Source organism: Protobothrops mucrosquamatus, unplaced genomic scaffold (genome assembly GCF_001527695.2).
Source record: "Protobothrops mucrosquamatus isolate PMUCROS unplaced genomic scaffold, P.Mucros_1.0 scaffold932, whole genome shotgun sequence".
Taxonomy (NCBI): Eukaryota; Metazoa; Chordata; class Lepidosauria; order Squamata; family Viperidae; genus Protobothrops; species Protobothrops mucrosquamatus.
Window position 1 is genome coordinate 555,865 of NW_015387183.1, and position 17,102 is coordinate 572,966.

A 17,102-nucleotide genomic window follows, 5' to 3' on the forward strand; every position below is an offset into this window, starting at 1 on the left:
AGCTATGTGGACTTCAACTCCCAGAATCCCCCAGACAGCATGCTATGGAATTCTGGGAGCTGAAGTCCACCCAGCTTAAAGTTGTGCAGATCCAGCAACACTGCCAGTGAGCTCCTAATGCTGGCCGTTAGATGTACAAGAGCGCCCTCTCCTGGACAGTGGTCAAATACTTTTTGAACTTGCAAGAGAGACTTTTCAACCCTCTAGTATTAAGTGAACAAAATAATCTAGATGTGATAAATACATATGAAGCTGCCAAGAGAAGAGAATAACAGATTGGAGTAACAGAAGCAGAAGCCCACCCAAGAGTGGAGCGACAGATTGCTCAACTGGGATGAGATTCTTACCCCTTTTCAGCGAATTTAAATCTTCCCTCCTACAGTGTCTCTCCAATGAAAGCCAAAAGGTACATTTCTATTCCAATGCTGTTGTGGGAAGTCAGCCCCTCCAGAGAAGGAAATATTAAAAGGGCAGAATATTATATCCCCTCAAAGGATCTTAAAGAGGCAGAAAAGCATATCCAGTTTTTTCTTAATAGCCCCAAGTCTCCCTCCCCCAAGCAGAAACCAGCTCTGTAGAAATGCAGATGTGATAATCCATTCAGGAAGGTTGGAGCCCTCCAGCTAGAAGCTTAGGAAGATGAAGACATCTAAAATCTACATACCCCACCCAAACTCTTAAGACAGGACATAATAGGAATAACCCAAAGGGGCACACTCAGACTCAGGTCAAAGTACATGACACAGGAAATACAAAGCCTCAAACAGGAACAGGAAACAACTCTAAACAAAAGCCCAAGAGGGTATAAAACCCACTTCCTACTACATGTGCTCACTCTTTTCTTCCAGAGCCATCTTTCTGTCTGGCTCTCCTCTTCAATAAACTGCAATCTTCTTTCTAAAGCAGTCACCATGTTGTTTATTCCCGGCTTGGACTGAACCATGATGAAGACTTTTCCTTCAACACTGTCTTCATGTTTCCTCTCCTGGGGAATCGTATAGATTCTTCCTCCACTCTACCTATAGCTTCTGGATGACTGCCTCACTTACAATATAGGTCATATTATGGTCATATGTCAAGGATCACCCTATATGCCAAGGTCCAGAGCATCTTGTAAATCATTCCAGACACCACAGAGAAATTGTGTCCCAATCCAAAACTATTATGGAACTAATAAGTCTTTTAAAACCAGATTGTACAATGGAACGGAACGTTCCTGAAGCCTTTCGTTACATTTAGAGTAGCCTTAATGAGTTTGGTTAGGAAATACAGTTGGGACTATTTATAAAATAATAGCAGTTTCTTATTGTTTAAATGAAATGTCCCGTTGGATTTTGTTAAGGTTAATATAGAATGTCTGAAGAGTGAAGAAAGCATGGGAATTTTGTTTACTAATTAGAAAAGATGTTTTTGATTTCCTGGTTTGGGGTAGATCATCTTTAAGAGTGTCATAATACTTTTTCCATAATTTTTGGAAAACTCCAGGATGTAGCTCTTTGCTGTAAATCAACTGCTCCCTCACATTTTCAGCCAATCTACTTCCGAATTAGTCCAAAAAGTGACTTAACTGATACGAGAACTCAGATCGGATGTCTGTGTTGACCTTGGCTTGATTTCAGTCACAGAGTAAGCATCAGTGTGTGTACTTAAGATTATCTCATTTTCACCGTGTGTAAAAAGCTCTTTGACATGCCTAATTATAATACTGCCTGTACTGACAACGAGACAATAAAAGAAACAAGTACTGGGCATGTTTCTGTTGTCGTACAATCTCATTTGAAAGTGGCTTTCAATTAGAATACATGGATACATCCAAAACTATAAATCAAAACGGAGTGGAGCGATCTAAGAGAAATTTACTGACATAGTTTTACATCTCCCACTTTCTTTTTTCTTTTCTGTTTTTCTGCCTGCCCCCGAACGATGTAGGAAGGTACGGAACATTTGGCTCATTGTAGTTTATTGAACAAAAGTGGGAAAATGGTTTTTCCTTACAAAATGGGTCACCAACAGAGAACATACCCATCCCACCCATCAACACTGTGGTTGAGTCTCTTCTGATTTGCACCAATGTGTGTAGTTAATGGCAGTGACTCCAGTTGGGTCCCTGTGCCTAATTTCAGGCAGGAATGAGCCCATTACAAGTTGATGGAATGGAATCTTCAGGAAGACAAAAAAAATGTTGTGTTAAAAGCCTTTCTCATGCTATATATGTATACACTCACATGTTAGGAATGATAACCTTTTTCTAGGAGCCCCCAAGACAACGTGAGGACCACGTGGTTAAGGGAACTAAGTATGTCTAGCCCAGGGGTAGGCAGCCTTGGCTCTTTTATGACTCGTGGATTTCAACTCCCAGAATTGTCCCCCTAATATATACAGATTATGAAAACTCAGGTCCCATTCTCAGGACCTTCCTTTGCCAGCCACTAAGATGACAATCTCAGATGGAGCCTTGAATTGAACTTGGAAGCACCCCTGATTCATAGCAGGCCTGTCTTCCCTCCTAACACCAATCCGCCAGACGTTGCCTTCACATCCTACTTAGCGCTTCAGGCCTACGGGTGATATTTAGCCACAACAGCATGAATGCGGCTATCATGGGCTCATAAATGTCTGATTAATTGTTCTCGCTGTCATGAAATTTCTCTTTAGTTCTAGGTTGTATCTCTCATCAAGGAGAAACTTTCTATCCATTATTTCTTCTCCTGCCCTCAGATATTTTGGAAAATCGGTCAATCCCCTCTTCTCTTATTATAGCCCCTCAGATGTTGGAAGACTGCTATCCTTTCACCCCTAGTCCTTCTCTTTGAGAGGCTAGACAGGCCCACTTCCCTCAACTGTTCATCGTTCGGTTTAACCTCCAATCATCTTTGTTGCTTTGTAACCAACATTACACTGGTTAGGGAGGAAGCCCAGGATCTAAGAGGCCACACAGCCATCTATTTTATTATTTACATTTAAAATGATTCATTTGCTGTACAGTAATCTTCTGTATGGCACCAGGGGGCCTCCTGAAAAAGGAGGAGGATCATCAATCAAGCCGGGCAGTGGGTAGAGTTCTCTCTTGGTTAGAAGCAGGCACCAGGGAGGCATCACTTAAGCACTCATGTTTGGTTAAGCAGCCGTGGACGCGTCATGCTGAGAAGTCCTGGGACTGGCAGGAGGGCATCGCCTTCAGCACGGCCATGTGTGATCCCAGATTCTCCTGGAGGTAGTACAAGAGGTAAAGTTCGTAGTGTTCTCCAGATTCAGGAACCCGGATGCTGTGTCTCTCCTGCGGATAAATCTGTGGGAGAAAGAAAGCGAAAGAAATCTGTTGTTCCTCCAGCTGTGACTGGGTGTTCACCCATGGCCCAGCACTTCAAGAAATTTAGACTGCTTCTTTCCACCTAGAGCTAAGGAAAGCTGAGCTGTTTGATGCCAGCCTTTAAGAAGGGGGGAAACAATGTCAGCTTTTCCACAAAAACTGCCATAAAATGTGGTCACGTGACCAAGGGACTCTGCAAATGGCAGTAAACATGGCTGTGTTGCGTAGCAACTGAAGTGTGGTCACATGACCCCTGGGGCATCAGAAGAGTGCTCATGTGACCCTGGGGAGATGACCCTCGAGGCTGACTTGTAACTCCCTTGTTCCAGGTAGGTCGCAACTTCAAACGGTTGCTAAGAAACCAGTGGTAAGTCAAGGACTGCCTGTACAACACCTTTATTCATCCTAAGTTCTCATTGTAATTTCTCAGTTCCCCAAGTTTCTAAGGCTCCAGAAAGAACTGCAGGCTCCTGAAGCCAGGAAAAAAAATGTTGAGGTCAACCTGACTTGACTGAACTTATTTTATCAGGGGTAGAAGAACAACATCTCTCCTGAAAGTTAGCCAGGAGCTCTCCAAGGTTTTGATCCTGCCGCAGCCTGATCACCTTGTATGACAGCGGTCTCCAACCTTTCCAGCTCGGCACACTGGCGGAAGCAGCAACGGCGCAGGGAGGGAAGGGGGATGGTTTCGCACACGCACAGCTTTCACAAATGTAGCTTCATGCGTGTGTGCGCACATATTCACCCACCACCGCTGCGGCCCAGTTATCAATGGGCTACAACCTGGCACCGGGCCGCAGACCGGAGATTGGGGATCCCTGTTATATGACCTCCAGCCCAATCCAGACCCAATTTTAATCCTTGCATTTTAGAGCTGCACAAATTTCTCTGCTACCTGGAGGTCGTAGGGTTTTCCAGCCCTGACCAGAAAGCTCAGCAAAATACTAGTATGTGCAAAATGAACATTTTCATCCAGGAATCCATGCAGTAGCAATAATCGGTTGGGCCTGAAGAAAGCAATAAACAATAGAGAAAATGTAATTAGTTGCTTAACTATTAATCCAGTTGCTTAACTCTTATATTTCCTGCAGATTTTTTTCCCCACATCTAGGAATGCAGTTGTTTATAAAATCACGTAATGACCCAAAGAACAAATAAAAACCAGTTAAAGTGAGCAACTGGGTTGAAAGCAAACAAAGCTAAATCCAGCAACAATACTAGAACTGGTTTTCCCCCCAATAATTTCATTGCTCAGAGCACATATATTTGTGCATCAGCTTTAAAAACATACTCGGATTAATCATTTGTCAAAACCATCACTGAAAAAAAATATTATTAGAGACATGCATATTTTCTTTTTTACATAAAAACATTTTTTATTCTTTTTTTAATATCACATGCGCTTACTGGGAAGGGAACCTCTCTGCCTGCATGGCTACTGAGCCCAAACAATAGCCCTGCTCGTTATTGTCCGGGTGTCCCATGTAACGCTCTGTGTAGCCCGTGTCGTAGAAAAGCCACAACGTGACTGGAGCACCAGCAACTGCAACCTGAACAAAATAAATAAATCAAGTTTGGAAAAATTGTCTCGAACAGATTGAAGCCTAACTGTAAACCATAACAGGAAGAAATAATACTGTAGTCTTTGCTTTATCTTATCTACTTACAAGTAGTTCTCAACTTACGACTGTAATTGAGCCTGTCAGGGCCTCCAAACTTGACAACTTTAAGACTTGTGGACTTCAACCCCCAGAATTCCTCAGGCAGCCATGGGAGTTGAAGTCCACAAGTCTTGCCACGTTTGGAGGCCCCTGGTCTAAATAACTGGATTGTTTTTAAAGAATTCCACATGGAAAAATACACCCACAGCACATTTGCCCAAAAGAGGTGAATGGGCCGTGGCAGATGAACCAACCTTGAAGATTTCTGGCTTCTGCAGCAGCGCCATGAGGGAAAGAAATCCACCATAGGACCATCCATGAATGCCAACCCGGTCTAAATCGATGAACTCGTATTGGGAAGCCAAATACTGCAGGCCTTCCACTTGGTCGCCAATTTCAATTTGTCCCTGTGGGAAGAAAAAAAAATATGCATGGAGGAAACATATCAGTGTTTAAATACAGAATAGCAGAGTTAGAAGGGACCTTGGAGGTCTTCTAGTCCGACCCCCTGGCTCAAGCAGGAGACCCTATACCAGGGGTAGGCAACCTTGGCTCTTTTATGACTCGTGGACTTCAACTCCCAGAATTCCTGAGCCAGCCATGCTGAGGGGAAAGGGAGAGATTTCCAAGCTGAGTCATGCTGGCTCAGGAATTCTGGGAGTTGAAGTCCACGTGTCATAAATGAGCCAAGGTTGCCTACCCTTGCCTTATACCATTCCAGACAAGTGGCTGTCCAGTCTCTTCTTAAAAGCCTCCAGTGATGGAGCACCCACAACCCCTGGAGGCAGGTTGATCGTTCTCACTGTCAGGAAATTTCTCCTTAGTTCTAGGTTGGATCTCTCTTTGACAATTTTCCATCCAAAACTTCTTGTCCTGCTTTCAGGATGAGGCCTGTGTCCTTATTCAAGTAATGAAAGGACACTGAACTCGAATCTCCTTCCTTCACATTCCCATCAAAAAAGAAGAACTTGGAAAACCTTCACTCTGGCTTGTATGTTTATTCACTGTTAATGTTTACCATCACTTTTGAGGACTCTGCTCTCCCAAAACTGAGAATGAGGACAGAGAATAATCAAATAGGACTTCAACTCAAAAGAATTCCTCAGCCAGCAAGTCAATGATGCCAAGCCTGGTCCAGAGGATACCCAGAATTACAAAAAAGACATCTCAAAAGGCCGCTGGTTCCTTTCAGCATTTGCTAGCTCCATTCATTGGGCACTCAATGGTATTTTTTTCAGGAGGCAACTGGACTTTCTTGCTTTTCTTTGAGGATGTTTCGCTTCTCATCCAAGAAGCTTCTTCAGCTCTGACTGGATGATGGGGAATGGAAGGATTTATACTCCTTGCAGACAGCTGTTCACTTGCATTCTTTTACAGAGTCGTTGAGGCCACTTGGAGGTTTACCTGTGTCCTCACGGTCACCTGAGTAGTGCAAATGGGTGTGGAGCCTTCATGGCTGCAGGATGTTTTTGTCCTGTGTCCCTTCACTGTTGAAGACAGGCGCAGGCTGGTGGAGATGAGTCTGTGTTGTCTGCATCTCAAACTGAAGTGCAAATGGTTCCTGCAGTTTGCAATGTTTTCTGGAAATCCGTTCATCCTCCCTCACCCTTCGAAGGGTGCTCATCCCAAAGTGCATGGCTAAACATTTTAAGTATAAATCCTTCCATTCCCCACCATCCAGTCAGAGCTGAAGAAGCTTCTTGGATGAGAAGCGAAACGTCTTCGAAGAAAAAACAGGAAGTCCAACTGCCTAATGAAAAAACACCTTTGGGACAACCCTGATCGGGATGACTGAGAATCTCCACAGACATTCGTGGGACAATTTACCATCTTATATTTGAAGGCGCCTTCAAAGTTCAGGCCCCGGTGGCAGGAACCTCGGTTGTCCAGCACCACCACCACGTAGCCCAGAGAAGCCAGAGTGTTCAGTCGGAAATATTTGACTCCTTTAAAGCGGTTGTTTACAAGCTGCACCTGGAAGGATGCATTAAAAGCATCATCATCGTTGTTGATGTTGTTTTTTTAATCATCAAGGAACAATAAAGGACAGAGAACAAACAAAAAGAATCACATATTTGACTGGTATTCTTTGGAAATTCATATTCCAGCCAAGAACCTAGGAAATATCCAAATATTCATGTAAATTATGCTATGCATTGAGTAAATCCACAGTTCAGGTCCCAATAGAGGTATAATACAGGTTTGTTTTTTTTTACAACCAAGACTCACCTGGGGGCCCCCATAGATGAAAAGCACCGTGGGGTATTTCTTCCCAGGTTGTAAATCATGGGGCTTATACATCATCCCATAAAGCACAAATCCTGAGGAACTGTCAAAAGAGAAGATCTCTGGGGGGATGTAATCTGGGAGAGATCCTGCAGGAAGCAAAGAAGGCATTGTGAAGCAGAGAAACAGAAGAGAGAGACCTGGCGTCATATTTGACCAGCTTTCTTGTGGGTGTCATATCCATTTTCTTTGTTCCTTCCTTCCTTCCTTCCTTCCTTCTTTCCTCCCTCCCTCCCTCCCTCCCCTCTCCTCTCCTCCCTGCCCTTCCCTTTCTTTTCCAATTCAAACACTCAATTTCCTTCAAAATAATTAAGACAAATTTTAACAATCTTCCTTCCTTTTTCCTTCCTCCCTCCAGGTTTTCCACATAAAACCTGAATGCCCCTGAGCATCGCAAGCCCCACCGCATCCTGAACACTCCCCTCCAAGAGAAATCCCCTACCTGAGGAATGCAAAATGGTGGCCCAGAATTCCTTGGACCTGTGAGCAATCTCCTTTTCCAGGCCAGTCAGCTTGTAGAGGGAGACCTGGTGGGGGCTTTTCTGATTACTAAATTTACATATAACCATTTCACAGTCCTGCCAAAAAGAGAGAGAGAGAGAGAGAGAGAGAGGGAGGGAGGGAGAGAGAGAGATCGTATCAGAGCCATAAACCAATGTTGGCTTGAATTCCACTTCCTTCTTTAGTTTCCTCAAGAACAAGGTCAACTCTACTAGAGCTGGGCTGCCATTTCTTCATGATTGAGCAAATCTCCAACTCAATATAACCTAGTTCGGTGTTTCTCAGCCTTGGCAACTGGAAGCTATGCTGGCTGAGGAATTTTGGGAGTTGACGTCTGCACATCTTCCAGTTGCCACTGGCCTGGATCTCCTGAAACTGCCACTGGCTTCAAATGTAGAAAATTTCAGCCCCCAAAACAAATGGAGCAGCTGCCAAATTGGAGAAGGTTGTTCAAGGCCGGATCTAACTTCCTGCAAAACTGTCCATTTTCTTTCTTTGGACTACCTGAACCCACTTGATGGTCAGGAGAGGACCTTCTCAAGAAGATGACCAGGTTCCCTTATAAACTGGCCCTTTTCGTGAAGGCATCATAGATTAAGATTAATACCTGGCTAACATAGCAAGCATGTGAGAAACCACGTTCGGTCAGTCGCTTAATCTCTCCAGGGTTCTTGTAGCTAACAACGTATAAGTGGTGTTCCAAGGGAGAATCTTTTGTACCTTCAAAATATACCAGTTTGTTAACTTCGTCCACCCGGATCTGATTAAAAAAAAACAAAAGCACAAAACAAGAAGTGGCCCACATTTCTACCATCAGGAATAGCGGAGCAGCATTTCCGTTTTAGCTTTACTGCCTGACAAGGACGTTAATGCAGAATTACCTAGTGCAGGGGTAGGCAACCTTGGCTCTTTTATGACTCGTGGACTTCAACTCCCAGAATTCCTGAGTCAGCTATCCTGAGTCAGCCCTCCCTTGGCTGCCATTGAACCTTATCTAGCTCTAAGCAGAGGCTGTTAGTTGAGAACAGCCTAGGCCAGGGGTAGGCAACCTTGGCTCTTTTATGACTCGTGGACTTCAACTCCCAGAATTCCTGAGCCAGCATAGCTGGCTCAGGAATTCTGGGAGTTGAAGTCCACGAGTCATAAAAGAGCCAAGGTTGCCTACCCCTGGCCTAGGCTTTTAGCAATAAATCAGTTAAATGGCTCGACCTTCAGAAAAGAGGCAGGCCTCCACATGGGAAACAAAGAAGGGTATTGCTGCTATACAGGAAGTCCTCCCTTAATGACCACTATTGAGCCTGGAATTTGGGATTTGGGCCTGGCAAAACCAGACGTTTTATGATCTAGCAGCCACGTGGCTATGGGATATGTTAAGATACCACAATAATCTCGTGCAAATGTTGAAGGGTTTAAAAGTCCGATTGAAGGTTACCAATTCACGAAAAGGGAGACCAAGCAGCTTACATTTGAACCGTGTCGGCCAAGCACTTCCCATTCTCCATGGGTGATGGGCAGCTCTTCTCTGACATGACATAGGAAGTCACCTACAAGGAGATGAAGGTTAAGGGAGTCCACAGGTGCCCTTCCTCACCTCATCCGAACAACATCCTTTCTGCACACGGAAGAGGCATGCAAAAAATTGGAAAAGCGTGCAAGGCTCCTCTTATGCCAATAAAAGATTTGGCAGTTAGCCAGAACAGGGCATCTAAGGGAATTGCTCCATCTTCAGAAAAGAGACAGGCCCCCACTTCACACCCTGTATAGTCTTGCTACAGGTAGTCCTCAATTAACAACCACAATCAAGCCCAGAATTTGGGTTGTTAAGTTATTGCAGCTGTCAAGCGGGTCACCCTGTGACCTGACGCACTTTGAACAACCAGTAAACGGATGGTTATAAGTTGAGGACTCCCTGTAATGAATTTTGAGGCCTTCGGCATGCATGTCTAACTTCTTCCATTTCTTAAGACACAAGAAGCAAAACCAGAGGTTACTTGGAGCTGGAAGTCCCCCCGAAGATCGTTTATATTTGCTCTCTTTTAAAAGGGTGGAGATTTTGTACAGATGTCGGAATCCTGTTTTGCACTCGGAGGCAAAGATGAATTCTATGACATCCTCGTGCGTTTGGGGGAAAATATGGAAGATGTCATGGATCTGTGGAAATAAGGAAGAGTGGCAAGTCAAAGCAAAGACTAGGAAAACGAGGACGCTTAGTTCAAAAATGATAAAGGGGATCTCCTTTGATTCACAGGTGATTGGCTTTCATCCCTAAAGTGGGACTAGAACTCACAATTTCCGAATTTCTAGCCTGGTATTTTCACCACTAGTGCAAAGTAGCTCTCTGCATGACTAGAGTAACCATGAAGACTTTTAAAAGTCCCTTCAATTTCTATCCATACCACATTCAGTTCCTGGGCTCTGCCTAAGCTAACCAACTCTTCCTGTTGATTGAAAAGCTTTCTTTTCAAACTTCATTAGCTGATTTCTTTCCTCTCTTCTCTCTGGACTTATACTCCATCCCAACAATTGCATCTGAAGCTAGAGAACTTTAGCAGGCCTACCCTGAAGGAATACATCCTTACATTGATCCAGATGTCTGTTGTTTCTTCGTAAATGATCAAAGGCGTAACGGAGTCAGGCACAGCATCCATTAATTTCTGTCTCTCCATGGCGTCCTCTTCCATGGGGATAAATAAAGCTGGGGGAAGCAAGGCAATCTGCAGCCGGGTTTGAGAACGATCCAGCAGGATGGCCCAGGCGCTAGCAGAAAGGAATGGGAATCAGAAACCAGATGGTGCCACCATATGCAATATTTCTTGATGTTTTATCTCCTGGATCTGAATGGATGGACAAGGAAACTCCTGAAGCTATGGGGACTCCATGACTGGAGGTGTATTCAAGAAAAGATTGGACAGCCTGGGATGGTCTGAGGGTTCTCGCATTGGGTGTAGGGGTGGACTAGAAGATCTCTAGGCTCCCTTCCAACCCAAGGATGCTCTGAAACACCAGGGCTCAGAACAGCCCAGTCCAAAGCCATGCAAATGGAGGAATTATAAAATACGTACTATTTTCCCTCCCGTGTCCATCCTGCTCTGGCGATATATTCTACTGCATCGAATAAGATTTCAAAGGGCTGGACCAGTTCTTTGTCAACAACATCCAAAATCTTCAGGGAAGAGGTAAAAACACCAATTAGAAAAACTACTAATATCTTTCTCCAAAATATATTAAGAGGCGTGGAATGCCAAATGAAAGACAAATTCCGGATAATAATAATATACTTGGTCCTAATCCCTTTCCAGGAACCTTCACAGGTTTCATAGTTTGTACGGCTCTTAACTTCCTCCCATTATGTTATTTTGAATCTGTAGGGCAGGAATGATCTGTAACAATGCCCATAATCCTACTTTTTTGCTTTCCTTGGAGTTTCCTCAGCCATACATAGTGCCACAAGTTGCTAACTATTTTCAAACAGGAAATGTAAAAAACCTTGAGTGTGTTCACCCTAAATTTGGTATAATGCTAAGAACCACTTAGAAGGGAGGGAGGGAGGGAGAAAGAGAAGAGAAGAGAAGGGAAGGGAAGAGAAGGGAAATTCTTGTCTTGCCTGCAGACCTTCTATAACCTTCTATAACCTTCTATAACCTTCTATAACCGCCCTGAGTCCCGTAAGGGAGATAGGGCGGTATATAAATTTAATAAATAAAAACGTGTTTCAAACTTCGCAACTTGAAGATGTATGGACTGGCTGGGGAATTCTGGGAGCTGAAGTCCACATATCTTCAAGTTGCAAAGTCTGAAAAACACTTTCATAACACTTTGACATGATTGCCTCACCCACTCTAACCAATTTTTAGTCTCCAAAAGTTTCCTCATCCTGTCTTTGTGGACAAACCTCTTCTTTCTCATCTATGACCTGACCAGGTGGCTGGGCATGCTTTTCAAATTAAGCCATAACTTGTCATGTCCCATAGCACCACCTTATTAAGCCCTAGTTTGTAATCACCATTCATTACCCTATAAGCCAGAATGGCTTGTCTGTGCTAAGTCATCAGCCTTGCAAGGCCAAATCAACCACTTTGTGGCTTTGTGCAATGTGGAACCAAACTATGGTTTATAGCAAGGTGCTTTGTGACTCAGGACACTAGAGTGGATTCAACGCACCACAGTTCAAACAATACAAGGATTTATTTGAGAGAAAAAAAACAGAGCAGGCTTACTCTGCCATCCGAACCAATGGTTATTTCAGATAACTTGAAAGTGACTTTGGGATTTGCTGTGCCTGTAAGAGAAAAAAAAAACATTATGAGTTACAGAGGAATTAAAGCAGGGGGTCTTCAAACTTGGCCCTGTTATGACTTGTGGACTTCAACTCCCAGAATTCCTCAGCCAGCGTGAGGCACGCTGGCTGAGGAATTCTGGGAGTTGAAGTCCACAAGTCATAAAAGGGCCAAGTTTGAAGGCCCCTGAATGAAAGGCTCCTGATTATGTTTGTTCTCCAAGGTCATTTGGTATCCACATTCTGATGCTTAGGGCAATGTTTCTCAACCTCAGCTACTTCAAGAGGTGTGGACTTCAACTCCCAAAATTCTCCAGTCAGCACACCTCTTGAAGTAGCTGAGGTTGAGATACACTGGGCCTTTTCTGGAATGTCCCACCAGGTTCTCTCACCTGTCTTGGGATACCGAAAAGAATCCGTCCTCCTGGTTTCCAACATGGGGGATGTGACATGAATAATTTCCACCTCTGACTCGTCGTTTTCTTCATACAGAATTCTAAGGATTTTTTCTCCGTCAGCAACTACCAAGAGAGAGACCCCCCAAAAAAGGCCAATGTATTTGTCTTCTCCCCAACAGCTTCTGTCTGATGGTTTGCCTTCCAAGAGACAACCAACATGATGATGAAGTGTTGTATTTTGTGATTTATGATGAATGTATTTTTATGTTGTTTATGGTCCGGTTTGATCACTATTACTTGTATGTACACTGAGAGCTTATGCACCGGAGACAAATCCCTTGTGTGTCCCAACCACACTTGGCCAATAAAGAATTCTACCTTTAGTAAAGTGTGTTTTTACGAAACATGAGTAGAGGCCAAGGTGTTCTAGAGGCCAAGGTGGGACGGCTGACATCAGGGAAGTTAAGTCAACTTCTTGAGCTGCACACACCTTGGTCACTTACTTGGCTCAGCTGCTGGGCACCACCAGTAGCCCGTGTATCTGTCAAACTCCTCCTGCAGCACAAAGGTAGCAACTCCAGCAGACTTGGGATCCTCTTCAATGCTGGCAAGTTCTGTGCAGGCAACATAAGAGGCAAAAGAAAGGAGATAAACAACTGTTGCAATCTGCAAAATGTCCAGGATGCTGCCCAGAATTGCTAAGATCCAATGGCTGCACCCCCTGCGGTCACGTGATTCCCATGTTGGGTGTTGGCAACTGGACAGCATTTATAGCCATTTGCATTGTCAAACGGTTGTGTTTTACAAGCGTTTTGCTGAAAAACTAGCATTTACGACCGCAGCAAAAAAGTTCATAAATCTGATCGGTCATCTGGATCACCCAATTTATGACCACCCTGACCTATGAGCGTGATGCGCAGGGCTCCATTACTGTTGTAAGTCAAGGACAACCTCTAACTGAGTTTAAACTTTAAGTAATATGCAATACACTGGTAATTCAAAGGCACCACATAGCAGAACTCAAGCTGGAAACTCAATAAACATTCAGACGAGGAGGGCTTCGTTTGGAAAACCGAATCATGATTTAAAACCAGAAGGAAACCTAATCAGGACAAGAAAATAAGCCATGGTTTGATCAAATCAATTAACAGATATCTGGCTTTGAGGGGAAAGGTTGGGTGATCCACCCTCCTAATCCAAAATACCATTCATTTTTCCAAATCCAGTCAGTTCTACTTTATTTAATAAACCATCATTCAACAAACCATGGATTAGCCAGGATCACCTTTATGTACAAAGGTTAACCTCCACTCTTCTTTGGTTGCCAGATTGGAGATCCAGATATCATTGCTATGGATAAAGGCAATCCAGTTGGGATCTGCTGGGCAGATTTTCGGATCCATCCGAATATTAGGGCAACTGGTCTCAACCAGATTGGGCTGCAAAGGCTGTTGCTGTAACGATAAAAGAATACGGAAAGGGCTCTTTTGAACTACGTACTTGCTCCTCCTGGATCGCTGTGTGAAATAAAGAGCAGCTCAAGATGAGATGTTGAACAGGATGGGCCAGCACCTGATACCTCCAGAAGACTGAAGAACATAAAGCTATGTGTGAAAACAAAGCCCCCTTCATGTAGACTTCAAGACAACTTCTGAAAATCTTCAGTTAAAACAGAAACAAGAACAAAACGAAAACATTTCATGTTTATCTTCTTTGTTGTTCTTCTCTGCACTCTTTCTAAAGTCTCAACGTCTTTTTTACACCGTGGTGACCAAAGCTGGATTCCAAGTATTCCAAGTGTGGCCTTACCAAGGCATTGTAAAGCAAGGCACGACAATCTGCCAGAACCACTCACCGTAAACCCATTTGGGCCGCCATCTTTGACGTGGTAGATCCCACTGCCGGCTTGGAATAAAAATGTGCCACTTTCCCGGTGATAATCGTAGGAAGCGATCCCAACGGTGCCGATGCGTTTCCTCTCCCGCAACAACTCCTCCTCTCGTGAGTACATCCCATAATCTGGGCTGGCCTGACATGAGAGGACAGGGTGAGAAGAACGTGCGGGAAAACAAAACTGTTTATTACAGACAGTCCTTGACTTACAACCATCCGTTTAGTCTTGGACAATGCTTTCAACTGATTACTGCAGCTTGAGAGGCATCCGGAAGGGAGGAGAGGTCAAAAAAGTCAAGATGGTGGCTGCAATCCTGTGACTGAAGCCCTGGGTTGCAGCCACCATCTTGACTTTTTTGACCCCTGACCTCTGTACCGGTGATTCAGATGGGCATTGTAGCTCACTTTTAGGACAGGGAAAAACAGGAGGGATGAAAGAGGGAAGAAATAACCAAATGACGTACCTGAAAAAGGTCTAAAAGAGGCTTCCAAGACAGCATAAGAATGGCAGCCTTGTTTACGGTTTTGGGGATTTCGGAATAAAACAGGGTGTTTTCTCTGTTTTCACCGGACATGGCTAATTAGTAAGAAAGAAAGGGAAAAATAATACTGAATTTTTCTTCTTGCTACCAGAGTCCCAAGCCAAAATTATCACATGGACTTAAAAACCAGCAAGTGCCAGTTGATTTATAAATGCATTTATTTGCTAGTGGTTACATCCCATGCAGACCCAGAGACCTATCCAGACCCAGAACAGCCAAATAAAAATTCCTAATATCACAAGGGTTTTGAAGTATTTATAGCAAGGACTACTAGATTATGCAACAGCTTTTTGTTCCTTATGCAATCCATCTTGTAAATTCACAGGATTCATTTTTTTCTCTCGCCATGTATATGTATACATCCGAACTAGACTGTGTTGTTTCTCTGTGTTATATATGTGTGTGTATGGGGGTATATGCGTAATCTTTTGTCATGTTTATGTAGTGTATATTGGAGGTGGTTACCCTTTGAGTGCTGAATGCAACAAAATTTCATTTTAATGTATGCTGATTAGTGTACATTTAAAATGACAATAACGTTTTTATTCTACTCTACCCTACCATACTGTATTCTGTTCAGTTCTATTCTGTTCTACTCTATTGAGTCATCATAAGAAAAACAGAACAGCTCTTAAGATAAAAAAGAATTAAACCAGATGGCCCTCAGCATTGTGGATCTGAATTTCCAAGCATCTTTGGAAAGACTCAGCAAAAGGTGGATATGAGGAGCATAGAGTTGCCTTTGAAACTGCCTAGAGATGCTTTTCGCGAGATGAAGAGCATACAAGTTTGATAAATAAATAAATTTGGGGGCAAGGGGGGGCAGCCAATTCCACAAAATGAACAGGCCCTGAAAAGGCCTGTTTCTGCAACCTTCACACGTGAACCCCTCTCTTTATTCTAGATACTGCTCTGACTTTCTTTTCAACTATTACTTCAATTTATTAAGCTTAAAAAAAATCAAGAACACTGTGGATGATACAAAGCAGCGAAGTATTTATTTATATCATAATAATGAGGTTATCTAGGAACCTGCTCCATCCACATGCTCCATGTCCCTTCAATTAAACTTGTGTTTCCTGGTGGTATCCAGGAAATGGACCTTTTTTTTCAGGGCAACAGTCCACTGGAACACTATCCCCCCCCCCAAGATTTACGTGGCTCCTACCCTGGCTCTCTTTAAGCCTCTTAAACTCTACCCCCAAGCCAGAATGTGACTATTTCAAAAGAATGGTAGCTGGACAGCCATTTGAAAGAGTCGGTGCCTAAAATCTTGGTTCTTGGAGACACTCAACTCACCCAGATAGTACATGCGGTATGAATGAGGACATTCTGGATCATTCCTCTTCACAAATGTGAAGTCGTGGGGTGCCTTGGCCATCAGGCAGCTGTGATACTTCCTGGTATCTGCCAGGAGCTTCTTCAGATGACTCCATGAATGTCTCTCCACGTAATATGGCTCCAGCTTGACCGTCTCCTCGGCCGCCACCACATTTTCCTGGCTCTCGGCCGTCTCAAAGATTTCCAGGGCGGGTTGCTCAGTCTTCATGGCTGATGCCATCACACATCTTGGACTCTGGAAAAGAAATTCATCAAAACCTATGCTACTAAAGAGGCCACCTCTTGCCTGTGTCCTTCCTTCAAGAACTTTCAGCTGCCTCCTTCCATTCTGACCCAGGAATCACTCAAAAAGCTGGAGAACATCTTCAGATGTTTGGAAAGCTGTCTTATGACAGGTGAGCTATCGGCCTACCAGCATCGTAGGTTCCTTTGGGACGTTCAAGGAAGGATGTCCAGTGGTGGACAAGGGATCTTCTGGGAATTCCGACGACCACTGATCATTCTTTCTCTTATTTCTGAATTGGGCTCATGCTCCAGGCTAACCCTCTGGGATAGGGTATTTCCACTTTGTGTTATTATTATGCTTGGCCAGAATCAGCCAGATGTTAGACTGGATTTGGTATTTTTGTCCACCTACTGAATCCTTCCCAAGGACCTGGGAGAGGCAGATGTTGTTTAATAATATTAAAGAAATCATCACGTTATTATCTGTTCACAACAATGTAAATCATAGCTACCAACTCTTTAGCTGGTTGTTATTATGTTTTGTTCCACAGTCAGCCAGATGTTTAGACTGGATTTGGCCTTTTTATCCACCTATCATTATTACTATTATAGGTAATCCTTGACTTACAACCCTAACTGAGCCCCAAATTTCTGTTGTTAAGTGAGTTT

General features: G+C 43.6%; 1 protein-coding gene across 1 annotated transcript; it reads right to left on the reverse strand.

Annotated features, from left to right (window-relative positions):
* Positions 1 to 2,916: 2,916 nt before the first annotated feature.
* On the reverse strand, positions 2,917 to 16,643 carry DPP8 (dipeptidyl peptidase 8). The gene is made up of 20 exons (XM_015819481.2): positions 16,621 to 16,643; positions 16,167 to 16,443; positions 14,790 to 14,902; positions 14,288 to 14,461; positions 13,718 to 13,886; positions 12,936 to 13,046; positions 12,427 to 12,555; positions 11,976 to 12,037; positions 10,821 to 10,921; positions 10,338 to 10,515; positions 9,750 to 9,909; positions 9,223 to 9,302; positions 8,366 to 8,518; positions 7,700 to 7,835; positions 7,201 to 7,346; positions 6,799 to 6,945; positions 5,226 to 5,378; positions 4,718 to 4,860; positions 4,206 to 4,317; positions 2,917 to 3,289 (listed from the first exon to the last, which is right to left on the reverse strand). The coding sequence occupies exons 1-20, from the start codon at positions 16,624 to 16,626 to the stop codon at positions 3,137 to 3,139; spliced, it is 2,703 nt and encodes a 900-aa protein (XP_015674967.1). The 5' UTR covers positions 16,627 to 16,643; the 3' UTR covers positions 2,917 to 3,136.
* Positions 16,644 to 17,102: the final 459 nt, after the last annotated feature.

Excerpts from the sequence above, each read along its gene's own strand:
- DPP8 (XM_015819481.2), bottom strand. Across the intron at positions 12,556-12,935 it reads GTGCCCAGCAGCTGAGCCAA|TTGCTGACGGAGAAAAAATC; the intron begins GTAAGTGACCAA and ends CTCTCTTGGTAG. Across the intron at positions 7,347-7,699 it reads CACCATTTTGCATTCCTCAG|GATCTCTCCCAGATTACATC; the intron begins GTAGGGGATTTC and ends TGCTTCCTGCAG.